The sequence below is a fragment of the Hyla sarda genome, chromosome 9 (genome assembly GCF_029499605.1).
Source record: "Hyla sarda isolate aHylSar1 chromosome 9, aHylSar1.hap1, whole genome shotgun sequence".
Classification (NCBI taxonomy): Eukaryota; Metazoa; Chordata; class Amphibia; order Anura; family Hylidae; genus Hyla; species Hyla sarda.
In genome coordinates, this window is record NC_079197.1 from 10083733 (window position 1) to 10105889 (window position 22157).

At 45.0% G+C, this 22157-nt stretch overlaps 2 protein-coding genes across 2 annotated transcripts; one reads left to right on the top strand and one right to left on the bottom strand.

Annotated features, from left to right (window-relative positions):
* Positions 1–630: 630 nt before the first annotated feature.
* LOC130291444 (olfactory receptor 1044-like) lies at positions 631–1578 on the top strand. Its single transcript, XM_056540165.1, has one exon. The coding sequence runs from the start codon at positions 631–633 to the stop codon at positions 1576–1578; it is 948 nt and encodes a 315-aa protein (XP_056396140.1).
* Positions 1579–6044: 4466 nt separating this feature from the next.
* LOC130291445 (olfactory receptor 1F1-like) lies at positions 6045–6980 on the bottom strand. The gene has a single exon (XM_056540166.1). The coding sequence runs from the start codon at positions 6978–6980 to the stop codon at positions 6045–6047; it is 936 nt and encodes a 311-aa protein (XP_056396141.1).
* Positions 6981–22157: the final 15177 nt, after the last annotated feature.

Genomic DNA, 22157 nt, shown 5'->3' on the forward strand with positions numbered 1-22157 from the left:
CAAATATGCGAATATTCGCGAATATATGACGAATATTTGTCCATATATTCACGAATATTCGCGAATTCGAATATGGCCTATGCCGCTCAACACTAGGCAAGACTCAAGATAGCTTTCCCCAGGGCACTAAGGCAGGGGGAGGTGCGCAAACTTAAAAGGAAGGAGCAGGTGTAGTCACTAATTAGGGCGTACTGGCCTTTTAAACCTCATAGCTCTGGCGCGCGTGCCCTAGGAGGCGGGGGCACACGTGCCGGCACTGCAAGAGGACCGAGGGACAGAAGGAGGCAGAAGTGAGTGATGGGGAATCCCAGCCCCGCTGGCAGAAGAGGACAAGGAAGGGGAGCACTCACGGCCAGCGTGTCTGGCCGGAGCGCTAATTGTAAAAGTCACAAGCCTCTGCCCCGCATTTCCAGTCATCTGGCACGGAGCGAAGTTCCCTCCGTGCACTGGATGTCTGGGGTGCCGCAGCCGAGTTCGCGGGGGTCCCACCTCTGGGGACCTTTGGATAGGGGATAAGATGTCTAGGGGTAGAGTAACGCCATTAAGTATTTTTAAGGATTGACCTAACTTCGAAATGAAGTATAGCAGACATCATATCAATGCATTTTTATCTTTCTCAGTGACCAATCTATGGCGGCCAGCAGTCCAACCAACAACACCATCATATTTGTTCTTGTGGGTCTACCTAACACTCCCCAGCTTCGCTGCGTGTCCTTTGTGGCCTTCTTGAGTATTTACCTGATGACGCTGATTGGTAATTTGACCATCCTCACAGCCATTGTCTCAGATGCCCGTCTTCATACACCCATGTACTTTTTCTTGGCCAACCTTTCTTCACTAGAGATGTGCTACACAACCGTCACTCTACCCAATATCCTCAACAACATAGTAAGACGAAGTAACCTGATTTCCTTCCAGGCCTGTATCTGTCAGGTTTATCTTTTCACATTTTGTGCCACTGTTGAGTGTGTCCTACTTGCCATCATGGCCTACGATAGGTATGTCGCCATCTGTATACCATTACGATACAGGATTATCATGAACCAAGCCATATGTCTTAAACTGGCATCTACCACATGGATCACTGGCATCTTGCATGCCTTCATTCAGTCCCTGCCAACATCTCTTCTTCGTTACTGTGGTCTCAACAAGGTTGACCGACTCTACTGTGAGGTCCAACCCCTACTACAGTTGTCTTGTAGTGACACAACCCTCAACAAGATGCTGATCACTGTTTCTGCTTCTTTATTTGGGATTGGGTTCATGACTTTTATTTTGGTGACCTATATCTTCATAGTTTTAGCCATTCTCCGAATTCCGTCGTTATCTGGAAGATTAAAGGCCTTTTCCACCTGTAGCTCCCACATCACGGTGGTCATCATGTATTATGGAGCCCTCATCTTCATGTACTTAAGGCCAACGTCTAGTGATTCTGGGAGAATCGATAGTGTTATCTCTGCTATGTACTGCATGGCCATCCCTGTCTTGAACCCCATTATCTACAGCCTGAGGAACAAAGATGTGAAACGTTCTATAAGAATATTTTTTGCATTGAAGAGGTTCACTTTAGGGAAGTGACCAAAACATAAAAACAACAAATGAAATAAAATCTATCAATAAAATCTATCAATGAAATCTATATATCCTGAGCTGGTTGGGTAGAATAGGTGCAATCACAGGAAATCCACCATGTGTATGGTCCCACGTTAAAGGGGTACTCCACTGGCCAGCATTCGGTTAAAAGGGTACCCCGCCCCTAGACATCTTATCCCCTATGCAAGGGATGGGGGATAAGATGTCTGATCGCGGGGGTCCTGCTGCTGGGGACCCCCTGCAATCTCCCTGCTGCACTCAGCGTTCCTTTAGAGTGTCGGGTGCAGCGCCGGGCTCAAAAACAGCGCTTGGAACCTTTACTTCCGAACATCTGCCAGTGCCTTTAACCAAATGCCTCTCCATCCTGTACATTCACCATAAGGGCTGCTTTATTCTACATGGCTGCTTTATTCTACAAACAGCGCCACACCTGTACATGGGTTGTGTCTGGAATTGCAGGTCAGCTACACTACAGTGAATGGGAGAAACCTGTGGACAGCGTTAGCACAAAGTGCAGTCATGTGTTACCAATCTTGGACATCCCTTTCTAAAACTTGCCATGTACACTGAATAGCTGTGGTGCAGTTACATAATTTGACCCCCCCATAAACATGCACAAATAGCATGTTTTCTTTTAGTCTGGCGTAGGCTTTTTTCCACTCTAACAGGATTGGCATGCTAACATCCTTCTTTCCACCAATGATTGGTAATTCCCCGTACACATTACATTATTGCCCGAGTTGGGTAAAACCAAAAAGATTGTCCTACTTAACTCAAGCGTAAGGCCAGCTTAAAGGGGTACTCCGCTGCTAGACATCTTATTCTCTATCCAAAGGATAGGGGATTAGATGTCTCATGGCGGGTGGTCGTGATGCCATGCCACGTCCCCTCCTATAGACATGCATGAAGGGGGAGTGGCGTGACGTCACAGGGGGGTGTTGCGTGGAGATTGCAGGGGTCCCAGCAGCGGAAATCATACGACCAGACATCTTATACCCTATCCTGTCTAGCATTGGAATGTACACATCATGCTAATGTATACTGCAACATGTTCCCGGAAGGCCATTTCCCAAATACTGTTTCTGTGTGGGTCTACCATGCTTTTAAAGGGGTACTCCGGTGGAAAACAATTTTTTTTTTTAAATCAACTGGTGCCAAAAAGTTAAACAGATTTGGAAATGACTTCTATATAAAAATCTTAATCCTTCCAGTGCTTATCAGCTGCTGTATGCTCCAGAGGAAGTTGTGTAGTTCTTTCCAGTCTGACCACAGTGCTCTCTGCTGACACCTCTGTCTATGTCAGGAACTATCCAGAGTAGGAGCAAATCCCCATAGCAAACCTCTCCTGCTCTGGACAGTTCCTGACACGGACAGAGGTGTCAGTAGAGAGCACTGTGGTCAGATAGAAAAGAGATTCAAAAAGAGAAGAATTTCCTGTGGAGCATACAGCAGTTGATAAGTACTGGAAGGATTAAGTTTTTTTTAAAATAGAAGTAATTTACTAATCTGTTTAACATTTTAGCACCAGTTGATTTGAAAAAATTGTTTTGCACCGAGGAGAACCCCTTTAAGTTCTGCACAGAAAGAATATACATTTGGATAATGGACTGAACCATCATCATTACACTACGTTTGGTCCATTAAAATCAATGGACCCGCCAAGAACCCATTGCAGTATGAGTTGGCAAAACTGGTTGCTGACATACAATGCATTCGGGAAGTCTTCAGACCCTTTCACTTTTTTAACATTTTGTTCTGTTGTTCCTTGTGTCCCCATCATTCTGCCCCCAATACCCCATAATGATAAAGTGATTACAGAATGTTACTAATCTGCTAATTTATTAAAAAGGAAAAACTATAATCTCACAGTGACATAAGTATTCATACCCTTTACTCAGGACATAGGTGAAGCCCCTTTGGCAGTGATTCCGGCCTCCAGTCTTCTTGGGGATGAGGCCACAAGGTTTATACTCCTGGATTTGGGGATTTTCTGTTATTCTTCTCTGTAGATCCTCTCAGCTCTGTCAGGTTGGATGGTGCCGTCGGTGGAAGCCATTTTCAGGTCTTACCAGAGATGTTCCATTGGGGTCTGGTTGGATATCCAAAGGATAGGGCATAACATGTCTGATCGCGGGGGGTGGGGGGTTTGGCCGATGGGGGTGTAGACGACTAGTACACAGATAGATGAATGGAGGGGGCGTGGTGGCTGTGATCACCAGTCATCTGGCACGGAGCGGAGTTTGCTCCATGTACCGAATGTCTGGGATGCCGTGGCAGAGATCGGAAGGGGTCCCCAGAGGATGGACCCCTGAGATCAGACCTTATCTTTTGGATAGGAGATAACATGTCTAGCGGAAGAGTACCCCTTTAAAGGGGTACTCCACTGGAAAGCATTGGGTACATTTAGTTCCGAATGCTGTGTGCAGGGGTTGGCCACGCCCCATTGTGACATCATGCCCCACCCCCTCAATGGTAGGGGGTGTCTCCTGCTGCGCACGCATAGTGTTCGGAACTAAATGTTCCCAACGCTGGCCAGTGGAGTACCCCTTTAAACTCTGGAAAAGAGAAAAGATGGGGCTTGTGTCATTCGGTGTTGAGACTCCAGGAAGACACCAGAGGCCATATCAAACCTTTTTAAAGGATTCATAGTGGGAGATTTATCAAAACCTGTGCAGAGGAAAAGTTGCTGAGTTGCCCATAGCAACCAATCAGATCGCTTCTTTCATTTTTAAAAAGGCCCCTGAGAAATGAAAGAAGCGATCTGATTGGTTGCTATGGGCAACTCAGCAACGGTTCCTCTGGACGGGTTTTGATAAATCTCCCCCCTAGAGAAACATTTCCTTCAGGAGGATGAACCTAGATGTGTTAGTGTCTCCAACCATAACAGAGGCCACCATGATGGAGAATCCTTGTGATAATGAGGAGGACGTGAGGAGGACGAGCCTCACCAGACAGAAAATGAGCAAATGTACTTATTATTGAGGAGGTGTGTGTGTTATATCTGATTTATATATGTGTAAAGTGTGTTAACATTGTGTCCAGGCTCCGTTCATGGCTCCAGGTTCTCCAGGATTAGAAAAACTGAGGTGATTTCTTCCAAAAACAGCACCACATCACTCCTCAGGTTATCTGTGGTATTGCAGCTCATTTCAGTTGGAGCCAATTTAAAATACCACACAAGGTGTGGCACGTTTTTTTACGAAACAAAATTGCTGTTCCCTATAGCCCCTTGCCCCCACATGCATTCTGCCTTAAAGGGGTACTCTGCCCCTAGACATCTTATCCCCTATCAAAAGGATCCCTCGCGATCTCCGGGCCGGCACCGCAGCGTTCTGAATTTGGAGATTGGAGCTTCTGTGTTAGTGATGTCACACCATTTATATCTATGGGATGGGGCGTGACAGCTAGTACATAGCCATAATGCCTCGCCCTATAGACATGAAAAAAAATAAAAAAGATAATAAACAAACATATTTGCTAAAAAAATGAAATAAAAAAAGTTATTAAAATGTCACATATATGCAAAAGTTGTACCGATAAAAACTGCGGATCATGGCGCAAAAAAAAAGAAGAGGCCTCAAACAGCCCAGGATATGGAAAAATAAAAAATCTATAGGGGTCAGAATACATAAATTCTTAACATTCAAATTTTGTTTAAAAAGCGAGCACTCAGACAGAAAAGAACAACTCAACTTCAGCAGCTCATAAGTACTGAAAGGATTAAGATTTTTCAATAGAAGTAATTTACAAATCTGTTTAACTTTCTGGAGCCAGTTGATATTTATGACATTTTTTTTTCTCCTGGATAACCCCTTTAACTTGCTAAGTAGCACCGTAGTGCACATGAGCCCTTCAACATTTTACTTAACCATTAAAAGGGTGTTGTGCCAATCTAGCTTGGGCCTCACCTTTCCAAACTTGTGTACTTCAATACATTAAGTAAATACATACATACTGCAATACATTGAAGTAAAATGGTTAATTCCGTCATACATTAAAGGGGTACTCCACTGGAAAAATGTTTTTTTAAATGAACTGGGGCAGGAAAGTTAAACAGATTTGTATATTACTTCTATATAAAAATCTTAATCCTTCCAGTACTTATCAGATGCTGTATGCTCCACAGGAAGTTCTTTTCTTTTTGAATTTCCTTTCTGTCTGACCACAGTGCTCTCTGCTGACACCTCTGTCCATGTCAGAAACTGTCCAGAGCGGGATAAAGTCCCCATAGCTAACCTTTCTTGCTCTGGACAGTTCCTGACATGGACAGAGGTGTCAGCAGAGAGCACTGTGGTCAGACTGGAAAGAACTACTCAACTTCCTGGGGAGCATACAGCAGCTGATAAGTAGTGGAAGGGTTAAGATTTTTAAATAGAAGTCATTTACAAATCTGTTTAACTTTCTGGCACCAGTTGATTTAAATTATTTTTTTTTCCCAGCGGAGTACCCTTTTAACCTATTCTTGCAAAGAGCTTCCTTGAGGCTCGTTGAACATCCTTATTCCTCAAAGTGTAGATGAAAGGATTCAACATGGGGGCTAAAATAGTGTACATCACGCTGGCTACCCTGTCCTTGATCAAAGAGTAGCTAGATCTAGGGCGAAAGTACATAAACAATATTGTCCCAAAATAAAAGGTCACCACAGTCAGATGGGAAGAGCAAGTGGAGAAAACTTTTTTCCTTCCTTTGGCAGAGCGAATTTTGAGAATGGTAGAAATGATGCGGACATAGGAGACCAAAATGAGCAAAAAGGGACTGGCCACCACAATCAACCCTTCCGTGAAGATGACCATTTGATTAATAATTGTGTCTGAACAGGAGATCTTGAAGAGAGGCACCATGTCACACAAGTAATGGTCGATGTAATTGGATTTGCAGTACGACAACCTCGCTGTCAAGGTGGTATGTAGAATGGCATTTGCTATAGACAGTACCCAGCAAAAGGCAACAAGCTGAGCACACAGTCTCCTTTTCATTACTATCACATAGTGGAGAGGGTGACAAATGGCCATGTATCGATCGTAAGCCATGACAGCAAGCAAGAAGTCCTCAACATTGGCAAATGTCAAAAAGAAGAAGATTTGGGCCATACATCCGCCAAACAATATGACTCTTCTCTGAAGATCCAACAAGAAATTCTTCAACATTTGGGGAACAGTCACCAAGGACAGGCAGATGTCGATGAATGATAGGTTGGCCAGGAAAAAGTACATTGGGCCATGTAGTTGAGAGTCATAAAGGCTCAACACAATGATTGCCAAGTTTCCAGTTATAGTAATGATCAAAATGACCAAAAACCCCACAAAGAGCCAAAGCCAGTAACTTTGGAGATCGGCAAAAGTGGAGAGTATAAACTCTGTCACCGATGAAGAATTGGTGGTTTCCATTTCTTTCTAAGGTCTTAAAATAAATAAAAAAAAGACTTAAACTTTGAACAGATCAATAAGATATAATGGATTATAATAGCCATCGACTAAAGAGAGAATATAGCAATCTGGGCACTGCACTGCTGATCTCCGTTCCAGTAGTGATGCACAAGAGATAGGTGTATGTCAGTTATACCTTACATGGACAAAAAGAGAGAATAAGCATATGTACAGTAGAAAACTGAAGTGCAGCACTCACCAGGTTAGATGCATAGAAATGCTTTATTTCCTATTCCACATATGGAACACAACACAGGGATTGAAAGTAAAAAAGTCACCAGTGCTCCATGGAGCTCATAGTTCTCGATGGTCCCGTTTCATGGTCAATCTGCTTAAGGCGTGACTATTAACCGCGTGACGGATTAACTGCTTAACCGGACCTTCAAGACCCACAAGCTCCTTGGAGCTCCGGCCCTAGGGGCTTGACCAAGCTGATTAACTGCGTAACGTGACCGTCGAGACTCACCAGCTCTGTGGAGCTCTGGGCCTAAGGGCGTGACCAAGCAGATTAACCGCGAAACAGGACTGTTGAGACCCACGAACTCTGTGGAGTGCACCATATGTCTAATCTGAAATAAAGCGTTTCTATGCATCTAACCTGGTGAGTGCTGCACTTCAGTTTTCTACTGTACATAAATATATATATATTTATAAATATATGTGGTATGGGGTGTGATGCAGGGCAGATGGAATTACCCTAGGGGCAGATGGCATTAACCCCTTGTATTCGTGACGCCAGGGCATGGTTTGTCCTCAATACCACCCAAAGGTATACCTGTCAGGGACCGACCAGGGGACAGGGAGAGTGAGCCCTAAACTGACCCTAAAACCACTCTTCCTGCCTACTTGCCCACCCACCCTAAACAGTGGATCGACAACTGGGCGTCAGTCCCTCCCTGAGCTAAAGTGCAGGGGCCTAAAAACACATACTAATAAACAGTCGGTCACAAGCTAGAAATATAACAGGAACATAGAACTCTGTTAATAAGTTCAGAGGGAACAGATCAGAGAGCTGCACAGAGGACACTATAGACCAATGGTAAAGCACAGAGGAAAAAGCTAGCTAAGTGATCATGTACTCTATGATCAGTGCATGTACAAAAACGCCAAAGATCTGAATAAAGAACTAATAAACATATAGAGTTCAAAATACCAGACAAAGAAAACGGATGATTTAACTTGGACTCAAGAAACAAACAGGAATTAGCTCAATCCTGCAGAAGACCTTCGGTAGACAAAGGGAATAAACAGTACCATCAGAATACAACTCAGTACAACTCAGAAAAACGGATACAACAAGATATAATTATAGAACATTGTTCACACCGAACACAAGACAGGAATAATCTCAATCCCTCAGAAAACCTCCAGTAGACACAGGCAGTAACAGGGATGCCAAGTTACAGAAAATGGATACAAGAGAAAACACAGTGTGAACAGATACATAGCAGAAAGGACATACAAATCCTAAAACTGACTATACAAACACAGATTCAAATCTACTAAGTGCATGCCATCTAACCATGGGTAAAAGCCCAGAACATATCAAAGATAGATGCAAGGGGCATGTTAAAACAGAGATAGTTGATTAAAAGCTCAAAACAAGGAGTGTTTCACTAAGCTCCGTAGCAGCATATCCATATGTAACCACCAGTCCTGAGGCCTGACAGAGCTGATATTATGTAGATACACCCTAAGAACTAATGGACAGAAAGCCAAAGGCTTTAACTATTCCCTGACCAGGGAACATAAAACTGTTCACACACAAGCAAATCCAATAGCTGTGTGTGAACACAGACCAAGACAGAAATGACAATACCGCTGGATCCTGGGACTGGCATGGGGGCAATAATGACTCTGATGCCCAGTTACGGACAACGGTAGCTTTACTGAGGTTAGACAGGTGGAAAAGTCTATACAGTTCAGCCAGGGCCCATGGAGGTGACCAGTGACTCAGAGACCTTAAGGGCTTGCTGGGACTTGTAGTAGATATGGTCAATTTAATGCAGGCCACGTTGACTTGACAAATGATGACTGTGACTGACTTGACTGATGACTGACAATACTGAGACTGTGGCTTACTTGCTTGTGGCTGCAGACTGGACTTGAGGCCTCCTTTGACACTGGACACACACCTAGACTCGACTGCACCGGACCTCAGCAGGAAGCAAGAGATAGAGAGAGCTAGCTCCTCCTAGGGTTTATATGAGGGAGACTAGCAGGGCGCCCATAGGCCACCCTTTGGTCATCTGGTCACTGATACCTCCTGGGTAACAATCACATGACATGACAACTCACATGACAACCTTCTTAAAATTATAACACCTCTTTACACATTTTATAATACAACAATTGGTGAAAAATACGTACATGGGAGAACAAGTGCCAGGGAGGCCCAGGGGACACTGCAGGAGGCTGCCATACAGGGCAGCAAGGGTACAGGGTTACACCTCCCGTAGTGGGCCACCACAAACTCCCCCTCTTGAACACAGCCATCCTCGGCGCCCAGTCCTGGAGGGCGGACGACTAACAGTGGCAACTGAGGCCTCGTGACAGTTCCTGGGGCATATTTGTATAAAATGTCCTTCACAGGTCTTGATAGTTAATAACAACAGGGGGTGAGTCCATGTAGCACTTTAGAAATGTCCATACATGCCTTTGGGAAATAAATTGTTAAACATCTGGGATTTATTACACTTGCAACTGCATTGGTAACATACCTTAAATACTGAAATACATAAACAGCGGATTCGGCTGCCGGAGGCTATCAACCCAATGCCTTAGCTACTGGGGCTACTTCGGTACTAAAACAGTTCTCCCCAGAACTCTATACATATTTTATACAACACACCATTGTTACCTCTATATACATGATTTCTGTCTCTCTATGTGCTTTACTTAAGTTGCAGGGGAACCCTCTGGCCAGGAGAGCACCCTTTACACGGGGACAGGAAAATGTTAGATACATATAAACATTTACTTTACAATATGGACTGGTAATGGACACGTTAGATACAGTCCTGACTAGACATTTTGACTAACTCATATACACATTGTATAGACTGACTAAATTAATTGGACTATGTGTGATACTGGTTTTACTCCCTATATCTAGCAGGAAGCTACGTAGTGGCTAGGTTTCTCCTGATCGGGTCAGGATGCCTCCTATGTAAATTGCCATGAACAAAAGACACTGTACATCTTGACATTTTTGTACAGACATATTATATACGTTTATTACAGCACACCATAAACATTATAGTACACTTACACAAAGATAATAGCAAAATATATTACTCTAATGGTATATACATATATTATTATTTTGTTCCTAGTACCGCCCACAGTTCTGGTACACTTAAGAGTTCTTAGTAAAGAATAACGTCTAAAAGCCGGGCACATACACTTATGCAAATGGTTACAAATAAACTTCTTGACAAGTTTGTCAGGCACTTCTTCTTAAACGTTGCATAACCTGTAGACAACAAAAGTACTTCACAAAGTAAAGTTAGTTAGTAACACAGCAGAATTATCACTGGTAGGCTTCCTTAACTTGGAAACTTGCCATCCTAGCCTCGCCTGTCAGACTGCTTCCGAGGCTGGGACACGTAGCAGGATCCACGGGACTGTGCCCCCTCTAATGGACTCATTCGGGTGTTCCAATTCAACCGGGACAAAGTAGACTCTTTAATGGTGGGGCTGATTGGGACCACCATTTGTACTGCAGTGGCTTGCGCCACTGGGGGAACAGCAGTAAGTGCCTGTTGGGCCGGACAAACCTCCTCTGCGGGAGTAGGCCGAGGCACTTCAGTTGGTGCCTGCTGGTTAGGCCAAACCTCCTCCACCACAGGAGTAGGCCTGGGCACATTCACAGACGATTTTGGCAGGAACTTTGGTGCCATGATAGGCACCTCGGGCATGTAGACCTCCTCCTCCCAGACAGTACCTCTGGCTTTAGGAGGCAGCAACCCAAAGGGATCGTCGTCCCAGTCGTCCGATGGGAAGTATGCAAACGGAATCTGGGTTGGATTCTTCGGACCGGTCACCGCAGCCGCCCACTCTCCTCTCAAACTCTGTACAGGAGTATACTCCACGATCTCCCCGCCCTCTAGAGAATGCAGTGATGGGGGGAGATAGTCTCTCTGCACTGCTTGACATTTGACCAAGATGGTCCCACCATGACGACAGTCCATTAGGGTGCCAAACTCCCGCACTTTGTCAAATTTTATGACCGTGGCTCTGCGACGTTCCAGGTGCGGCTCTCCCTCTCGGAGATGTTCTAGCTTCCAAATCTACAGGGCCTCCAATGCTTTTGTGTCCTGCTGCTGCACTTGTCGCACCTCATTTGGCAGCAGGTTCGGCCCATATCTTACCATTTTTTGTGCCCTCAGCCCCTCTACAATCTCGGCCACTTAAGCTTCTCTTCTGGCCCTCTCGGATTGGGTCGGTGGGACTGGGGAATGGGACTTCCCTGGCAGGGGAAGTAAGTGCTCTCTCACATGCTGTATTAGTCCAGGCTCATCACCAAACAATCACTTTGGTAAAGGTGGGGACTGGGGACGTGCTGCAAACTTCTGAGCCTGGGGGGTTTACTCTGAGCTAGGGGTAGAACGAGGGGTAGAGAAAGTGGCCTCAGCCTTGGTACTCACTTCTGACTCCTTGGGGTGAATTTCGGCCCAGGACCCCCCAGGTCCGGTGGTGAGGGGACAGCCACACTGGCGATGATGCATGAGAAGATGCCGGCGTTCCCTCTGCCAGGGTTGGTGGCCAATCTCTATTGTCCTCCGGACTTGGTAGCAGGCCTCTTCAGCCTCGATGGAGATCTTCTGGAGACGGTCAGCTAATTCTTGAAACAGGTGCGCCGCGGCCGCAACAACTTTTCGGGCCTCCGGCGCCATCTTGGGACTCTCTGCACCTGTGCTTGCCTGTCCCGCCATGTTGCTCCACTTGCTGACTTCCGGCAAACTGGGAGGATCTGGCAGCTTCTCTTTTTATGCAGGGCTTTGGGAAAATAGCCACCGTCCGGAAGTGCATCAGGAAGTACCTTGCAGGTACAGGCAATACTTGACAACATAACATAGCTTCTGATCTGATCTTGCACATGGTGGACACAGTACTTTAACATTTCACAATGGCGGACAACAGTCTTTTCTTCATCTCCCCCTCTATTTCACAAGCACCTCGGGTATAACACTGCCCACTAACAAAGTCCCATACACTTTCTGGCGCAACTTTTATTCACATCAGCATGCGATTTTCACTGACAATACTGAACACAGTTCAGACTTGGGGGGAGGACTTTTCGCACAAGGAGCACACCTGTATCCTGTTTGTAGGACGCCAAAAGTTGTGGTATGGGGTACGATGCAGGGCAGATGTAATTACCCTAGGGGCAGATGGCATTAACCCCTTGTATTGGTGATGCTAGGGTATGGTTTGTCCTCAATACCACCCGAAGGTATACCGCTGGATCCTGGGCTAGGCACGGGGGCAATAATAACTCCGATGCTAAGTTACGGATAACGGTAGCTTTACTGAGGTTAGACAGGTGGGGAAGTCTATTCAGTTCAGCCAGGGTCCACGGAGATGACCAGTGACTTCAGAGACCATAAGGGCTTGCTGGGACTTGTAGTAGATTGGGTCAATTTAATGCAGGCCACGTTGACTTGACAATTGGTGACTGTGACTGACTTGACTGATGACTGACAAGACGGAGACTGTGGTTACTTGTAGCTTCTTGTGGCTGCAGACTGGACTTGAGGCTCCTATGACTCTGGACTCTCTAGGACTCGACTGCACTGGACCTCAGCAGGAAGCAAGAGAGAGGGCTTATATGGGGGAGACTAGCAGGGAGCCCATAGGCCACACTTGGGTCATCTGGTCACTGATACCTCCTGGGTAACAATCACATGACAAGTCACATGACAACCTTCTTAAAGTTATAACACCTCTTTACACATTTTATAATGCAACAATTGGTGAAACTTATGTACATGGGGGAACAAATGCAAGGGAGGCCCAGGGGACTCTGCAGGAGGCTGCCACACAGGGCAGCAAGGGTACACCATACTGGGCCACCATATATATATATATTTATATTTAATAGCCATCAAGTCTTCATCAGTATCCCAATGACTGGGTTGGGTAAACATTTCAGTTGTGAATAACCTTCAAGCTGGCCATACACATGACAATATATAAGTCATAGTCTCAAACTCCAGTTTGTATAAGCAGCTCAATCCCTGTCTCAGTTGGACAACATGTAGATTTCCTGGATTAATGTGGGTGGATTTTATTAGTAGTGACAGTCTTATGGTGGTTGTAATACCAGAGCTCCGGCACGCGTCCGCACTAGGAGGCGGGGGCACATGCGCCGGGACTGAGAACACGGAAGACCAGGGAGGTGAGTGACGGGCGTGTACCGCGATGTGTATCCCAGCCCCGCCGGCAGCGGGAACATGAGAGGAGAGTGCTCACGGCCAGCGTGTCTGGCCGGAGCGCTGAAGTTACATTATGTATTAGTGTTTTGTTTGGTAATGTTTTCATTTATGTAATTATGTTGTATAAAATAATAAAAACATATATAAAAAAAAACTTTCTAGGTGCCACAGTAAACATAGTCAGAAATTTACCGAGATCATGTCCAGTGGTGGTCAAATCCTTGCTGTGGAAACCACTGGAACAATGGAACTGGTACCAGGGATTGTCTGGGAATTGTATGTTCCAGCCGTCACATGTTTTTCATGACCAGGGACGTGCACAGACATTTTGGGGTGCAGGGGCTCAAGTAGAAAAAAGGGCACTTCTCATTATAAAAAAAAAAAAAGTTTGTAAAAACCTTACATTTGTTAACACAATACAATTTCTGAGGTAAGGGACCTCTGGCAGTCGTGTCAGCTGAATGGGACCCGCATGACCCCACAAAGGTTCCAATCATTGGGAGCATTATAGGGCAGGCACATAGGCTCAAGCCCCCTTTTGAATCTATGTGTGCACATCCCTGTGCCGGACGAGCGTCATCCTTTAATTTGTGCCGGTATTATGGGCATCAAGCAACTTGTAACAGTCAATAACTCACCTGCATCTGCCTGGCATTGAGAACACAGAAGCCATCGTCTTGGTTTATCACCTATTATATATCAGGGGAGATAGCGGCGTAATGTCTTGGCCCTGTTCTTCTGGGACTTCTCCTTTTTACATTGCAACTAGTCAAATTGATCTCTGGAGAACAGATTAATGAAATACTTAAAAAATAACATGATAATTGGAAATACGAGCAAAACAACAGTAATTTTCTTTACATATCATTATCTGCAAGATAGCAATAGAGATGAGCAAATGTATAAAAATTTGGTTCGCCGGGCTCACCAAAAACCGAAAAGTTTGCCGGGCTCACCCAACTTTTGGAAAATGTTGAGTTTGTGTTAAACTAGTTCTCCAGGAACCAGTAATAAAAAGAATCCTCAAAACACGTTTATACCACTCCCTAAGAGCTCTATAGTCCTGTATTACACTCACAGGGTCCTAGAAGAGTTTTAAAGTGGTTTAAAGTCACAGTGACATGTGGTAACCCATGGTAACTAAAAGCTTGTTAAAAAACACATTGCGCTATAAAATTTTGTATGCTTTTTAACACTAAAATAAAGCTGCATAAAGTATCCCTAGTTGTTGGCAGATGCCTTTCAATGTTAAAGGGGTACCCTGCCCCTAGACATCTTATCCCCTATCCAAAGGATAAGGGATAAGATGTCTGATCGCGACGGTTCTGTCGCTGCGGCACCCGACATTCGTTTAGAGCATCGGGTGTAGTGCCGGAAGCACATGACATCCCGGCCACGTCCCACTCGTGATGTCATGGCCACACACCCTCAATGAAAGTCTATGGGAGGGATCGTGACTGCCATCATGCCCCCTCCCATAGACTTGCATTGAGGGGGCATGGCCGTGATGTCATAAGCCTCCGCCCTGCATCGCCAGTCATCTGGCACGGAGCTAAGTTCGCACCGGATGTCTGGGGTGCCGCAGCTAAGAATGCGGGGGTCCCCAGCGGCGGGACCCCTGCGATCAGACATAAGATATCTAGGGGCAGAGTACCCCTTTAAAGATGTGGCATCAATAAGATGGCATGGGAGCACCTGCACTACCAACAACGCCAGGTACAGCGGGGAGATACAAAGTTTTTACTAAAAGACCTGTAAAAATTCAAGAAACTTTACAGAGCATCTACTGATGCTGATTGTATACTGTGTACAACGTTCATCCTTACTGGAGCGTCACCATGCTATAGATATAAGATATATATATATATATATATATATATATATATATATATATATATCAAATTGGGTGTAGAACAGCACCTCCAAAACAGCGAATTAAATAAATATGGTGCAGGCAGATCACTGGGACCCCGGTCCCGGGTCCAAAAGGATACAGGAACAAAAGGATAACTTGCCTGTTCATGGAATAAAAGTCACTTTTTATTTTTGATACTTTGGAGTGCTGCGGTCATCCTTTTGTTCATATATATATGTGGTGTCCCGGAACTGTATTGCATCAAGTACCTAGTGTAGAGGTCCCCAAAGTTAGAGTAACTACGTTCAGGTAGGGTTCCTCAGGTGGGACATCCCCTAGTCGCCTCTCCTTAAGTCTAACTTTAATGTTCATAAATGTATATATTAATAATTATATCTATATTGTATAGGAATGTATAGTACTTGCCTTCTTCAGCGTCACAGGACCTTTGGTCATATGATCATGCTAGGGAACCTCTATGGTATGTTGCAGGACCTTAGGAGGTCCTTGGGTCACAAATCTCTGTAAAGGTGATTGACATCCATTTGGACCAATTAGTGTTAGTCCAGCTCCTGCCCATATAAGGGAGCTGCGTCCAATTATCGCTCTCTTGGGTTGCTGCTCTCGTGGATGCCGGACTAACAGGACGGTGTGCTACCCAACTTTCAAAGACACACTAGGCCTCAAAACCTACGGCCTCAGCAGAACCAAAAATGGTGAGTTTTACCCTAATTCCTGATAATGCTAGCGTGACTACTGGACCGCAACAAATTCCCCTAAATCCAGTGGAACAACGCAATAGACTAAAGACTTTTAAAGCTAAAGTCCCAACCATTGTCAATCTCCATAAGGAAGCTGTTATATTGATAAGAGACTGTTATGTTAATGAAGTGTACGGAAAATCTACAGTAAAGTTAACGCTGTTTGCAGAAGCTTTCCGGTTGTGGACAATCCATTATTACTCACTACCTCAAACCTATTACCATCTACCTCCCTATCGTTCCTGGGAAGGGCGGCAGTAGGAAAAGAGTTAAAGAGGAGCCCTCACCCTGGCGTCACAAAGCAAGGGTTAATAAGCACCCTTTAATACCCGCACAGCTACACTCCCCATACCCTACATCCCCCAGGCTACCACATAGCTTTTTGGCGTCTTACGAACAGGATACGGGTGTGTGCCTCCAGCTGTCGCCACCAAGTAAAGAGTGTACTCCCCCTGTATAATAGACTGTCCCCATGTGTTACGGAGCACCATATAGTTGTACGGAAGATTGCATATGGTGCCGCGTGCAGAGAGCACACACGAAAAAAGTAAGAGGGGAGACAAAAATTTTATTGCTGCAGAAATGTGTAAAGTGAGATGCGAATGTATGCTACGATCCTCAGGCCCGGTCAGCATTGCAAGAGTTAACTCGCTGCCGGAAAAGCGCGCAAAGAAGGCCCACGCTGCGCCACGACCCGCCCCAAGTGAGTGTATTGCAGCTGAAAGGGAACTTAGAGATGCGGTTGTTGTTTCCGGGGGAACAGGAAGTCGGGTCTGCACCGATGACGTTCTTCCGGCCGGCAGCCCTCTTGGCGAAGCCCAGTATAAAGGAAATCCTGCACAGCGACCTCTTCAGTCTGTACAAAGGAGAGCCGGAAGGTACAGACAGAGCAGCGTTCCACGTGGCATGCGCACGAAGATGGCACCAGAACAAAGGAAAGTTGCGGCAGTCGCAGCCCAACTGTTCCACGATCTTGCCGACCGTTTGCAGCTGTTGTCATTGGACGAAGAGGGGACCTGCAATCTTCCCCCACTGCCCGATGACGACGACGACGACTGGCAGGATACCCCTCCGGGGGACACCGCAGGGACACCTGGAACTCCATCACCGGTGAGATTGTGCCCTCACCACCGCACCTGGGGTTCATGGGCTGAGATCCTGACGGAGGAATCCTCGGCAAGCACACCACCTGAGGCTGCCTTCTCTTCCTCTAGCAGCCCTGAAGCAGAAATACCCTTATCTGCCCTGCAAAATGCACGACCGTGCTCACCAAAATTGCCCCAATGGGTCTTTGGGGATGAACCTGACTTTGTCCAATATATGCATGATGTGCTTCAACCCCTGCCTGGGAAACCTCTACCATCGGTTCCTGAGGCGCAACAAGAAAGGGCCCTCCAGGAGGCGGAAATAGCCAACCTGATGGAACAATTAAAGACCCGACACAGAGAACTTTATGCTCCTAAACATGTACATCTGCCTCTTGAGGAGAGGATCCGCTATCAGGAGAACACCAAGGAGATGGAGGCACTCTTTATCTGCAGATGGGATCATCCCCGAGAAGGGGAGGAGCCCTTGGAACGACGCAGAGCAACAGTGGCCATGTTCGACAAGGTCAGAGGTTATGGTACCCTCATTAATTGCCACACCGGCTATACCATCCTCGTAAACTGGCGAGCTGTACAGAGGTCATATCTACACAAGAAGTTCCATTCTCTGGAGATGGGTGAGATAGTAGAATACATCCCTGTCCGGGGCCTGCATGGAGAGTGGGAGGCCACAGTCACCAGGCCAGCAGCTCCAACTCAACTACCCTTCAAGTATTTTCCTTCAAATGATTGGGAAGCGGACCCCTTCCAGCTGAGGCCGAAATGGCCTGCTCCTGATACCTCCACCAGCGCACTCAAGGAGGAGGAGTCTCAACCAATTCCTTCTGTCTACCACAAAGTACCCTGGCCTACTCCTGTCCAGGAGGTTTGGCCTCGACCACGGGTACCAACTAAAGTACCTGGGCCTACTCCCAACAAGGAGCTTTGGTCTACCCCCCAGGTACCAACAAATGTGCTGTGGCCCACGCCTAATGAGGAGGTGGGGCCGAACCAACCAGCACCAACTGTTAACCTCAATCCTTCTGTGTTACATTCTACCCTGACCAATGTGGTGTGGGAGAGCCACATTAATTCTTTGCCTGCTCGTGATCCTGAGAGGGGCAGAGGCTCTAGGCGAGGAGCAGGATGACATCGCCAGAGTTTTATTTGAAGGTGACACTCATTCTGCTTTGAAAAATCTTCTGTTTTTGTCTTCACAGACTGTTTGCAACAAGTTCAAGGAAATGTGCATAGCAGGACTATGCTAAGACTGTTTAAGTTATAAAGTAACCATCAAGCTTTTGTGCCTGGTCTCTAGACCAAGAGACTCCTAGAGGTCGGAGATTCGTAAGTGTGTGCCCGGCTAAACTGTGCTAGCCCTGAAAGTTTAGACTCTTAGTGCAGGTGGACTGCTGATCCTTGCACGCACGTTTACTTGTAAATTCCTCAATCGTAACGTGACATTCTTCGTGACAGTTGCACGTATCTGGTGAATGCACCTGAATCCTATTTGAGTGTTTAATAAATATTCATGCTAGAATAATTAAATGTAAATGGTTATTGTACTCATGTACATAAAGAAATGTATATAATAGGTGTTGTAGTAGTTGCTAGAAGGTGGCTTTCTCGGCTGAGGAATAACCAGTTTGTCACCCATCACTAACACCTTCTCAAAGGTCCACTCAAGGGAAACTACCCTTAAGGTATCAAGACTGACCTTACACACAGTACTGAACACATAGTACTTCACAAAACAATCACTTTAGGGTACTTACCTCACTTAAAATTTTGTACACCAAACAAACAAAAATTGATCTCACACTAAAGTAAATGTCTTGGGAATTGTAGCTAATGTCAATTTTTCCATATCCTGCCACTGTCATGTACACTAATTCTCTGTTCTTATACGTGTGCGAGATGTTCTGCCTGGCCAGTAGATACTCTTGCTAGCTTAAAAATAATACACATATTTAAAGGTAACCTGAAAGGTTTATCTGTTCTGTTCTAGGGATATGAGCGTGTAGCCAATAGACCCTAGTAGCCACCCTTATTTGTAGAAATTCTCGGGCAAGCCAATATACTGCCAGTGTACTGAAAAGGTAGCTAATATGGCACAAATGTATTGTGAGATTTCAATTGTCTAGTGAGCTAGAGAAAGAAAAGAAAATGCTAAGTAGGATGTATCTCATGTGACTAATATCATCCTGTTACTAACTTTGTGAACTAACCAACCATGTTCGTGAGTTTACCCAAACCAATGTTTGTACACCAAAAAGTAAATGTTAAGTAGGTTTATAGGTTGTACCCGACCTTCACTTCGTCCCTCTGTGTTAGGGGACTGACGCAGAGGACGACTTATCTTAAGTAAGTGGGTTTGTGGTTTCCCGGTACCGTATTGCATTCATTACCTAGTGCAGAGGTCCCCAAAGTTAGAGTAACTACGTTCAGGTAGGGTTCCTCAGGTGGGACAGCCCCTAGTCGCCTCTCCTTAAGTCTAACTTTAATGTTCATAAATGTATATATTAATAATTATATCTATATTGTATAGGAATGTATAGTACTTGCCTTCTTCAGCGTCGCAGGACCTTTGGTCATATGATCATGCTAGGGAACCTCTATGGTATGTTGCAAGACCTTAGGAGGTCCTTGGGTCACAAATCTCTGTAAAGGTGATTGACATCCATTTGGACCAATTAGTGTTAGTCCAGCCCCTGACCATATAAGGGAGCTGCGTCCAATTATCGCTCTCTTGGGTTGCTGCTCTCGTGGATGCCGGACTAACAGGACGGCGTGCTAAGCAACTTTCAAAGACACGCTAGGCCTCAAAACCTAAGGCCTCAGCAGAACCAAAAATCGTGAGTTTTACCCTAATTCCTGCTAATGCTAGTGTGACTACTGGACCGCAACTAATTCCCCTAAATCCAGTGGAACAACGCAATAGACTAAAGACTTTTAAAGCTAAAGTCCCAACCATTGTCAATCTCCAAAGGGAAGCTGTTGTTATGATAAGAGACTGTTATGATAATTAAGTGTACGGAAAATCTTCAGTAACGCTGTTTGCAGAAGATTTCCGGTTGTGGACAATCCATTATTACTCACTACCTCAAACCTATTACCATCTACCTCCCTATCGTTCCTGGGAAGGGCGGCAGTAGGAAAAGAGTTAAAGAGGAGCCCTCACCCTGGCATCAAGAATAGCAAGGGTTAAAGGGGTATTCCAGGCAAAACCTTTTTTTATATATATGAACTGGCTCCGGAAAGTTAAACAGATTTGTAAATTACTTCTATTAAAAAATCTTAATCCTTCCAATAGTTATTAGCTTCTGAAGTTTTTGTCTAACTGCTCAATGATGATGTCACGTCCCGGGAGCTGTGCATGATGGGAGAATATCCCCATAGGAACTGCACAGCTCCCGGGACGTGAGTCATCAGAGAGCAGTTAGACAGAAAACAACAACTCAACTTCAGACGCTAATAACTATTGGAAGGATTAAGATTTTTTAATAGAAGTAATTTACAAATCTGTTTAACTTTCCGGAGCCAGTTGATATATAAAAAAAAGTTTTGGCCTGGAATACCCCTTAAGGCTAGGATTCCACTTGGTTCTTTTTCTGGCAGTTTTTGGAAAACTGCCACTGAAGTTTTTAAGCCAAAGTCAGAAGTGGATCCATAAGGGAGGAGAAGTGTAAGTCCTTCCTTTATATGTTCTTTTGAATACACTTCTGGCTTTGGCTCAAAAACTGCAGTGACAGATATCCAAAAACTGCCAGAAAAAAATCCAAGTGGAATCCTAGCCTTAATAAGCACCCTTTAATACCCGCACAGCTACACTCCCCATACCCTACATCCCCCAGGCTACCACATATGTATAGTCTGCTATTGGTAAAACTAATAATACTTAGGGGATTTGAATAATAGACGCAGACATCAGATGTAAAACACTAGAGACAGATGTACTATATCCCCGTCAGTAATTACATGTCTAGAAATAGAGTGTACTATTGCCCTGCACTGGCAGTATGTAATGCTGCTGACTGTGTGTTGTGGGGGGGTCACAGCTTTCTTCTTTTATACCATGCCGATTGTCTCTATTCCGTGAATGTTGTATGATATATCTCAGGCGTAAGTTGAAGCTTCTCTGCCACAATGGAAAATCGTTAACAAGGCTCCTGTGTGCAACTTCTAACATGGCAAAGATAGGGTTGACACCTTTCTTGCAAAAAAAATAAAATAAATTATATATATATATATATATATATATATATATATATATATATATATATATATAAAACCGGCCATGCTAAGTTGCATAATTAATTATATATGCTTAACATCACAGGATACACATATGCAGTGGAAATGGGGAAATGTTGTGCTATTCTGACCCCTATAGCTCATTTTATGAGCCCCAATCTGTAGTTTTTAACAGTACCACTTTTTTTTTTTTTTTTTTATGGGACTTTTTGATCACTTTTTTTTAAATTAAATTTGGGAGTTGCAGTTAGTTACTAACTGCAACTCCCAGCATGCCCTGATACAGCCTGTGGCTCAGCAACTGCCTTAAACGAAAACTAAATATCCCAGCATGTTGGGCTATATAGTAGTATATAGTATAGGTCAGTGTTTCCCAACCAAAGGTGCCTCCAGCTGTTGCAAAACTACAACTCCCAGCATATTGGACTATATAGTAGTATATAGTATAGATTAGTGTTTCCCAACCAGGGGTGCCTCCAGCTGTTGCAAAGCTACAACTCCCAGCATGTTGGACTATATAGTAGTATATAGTATAGGTCAGCGTTTCCCAACCAGGGGTGCCTCCAGCTGTTGCAAAACTACAACTTCCAGCATGTTGGACTACATAGTAGTATATAGTATAGGTCAATGTTTCCCAACCAGGGTGCCTCCAGCTGTTGCAAAACTACAACTCCCAGCATGCCTGGACAACCAACAGCTGCCCCCTGACGAAGCCCATAGGCGAAACGTGCGTTGAGGTGTAG

Excerpts from the sequence above, each read along its gene's own strand:
- LOC130291444 (XM_056540165.1), top strand. The coding sequence starts at position 631 with ATGGCGGCCAGCAGTCCAACCAACAACACCATCATATTTGTTCTTGTG.
- LOC130291445 (XM_056540166.1), bottom strand. The coding sequence starts at position 6,980 with ATGGAAACCACCAATTCTTCATCGGTGACAGAGTTTATACTCTCCACT.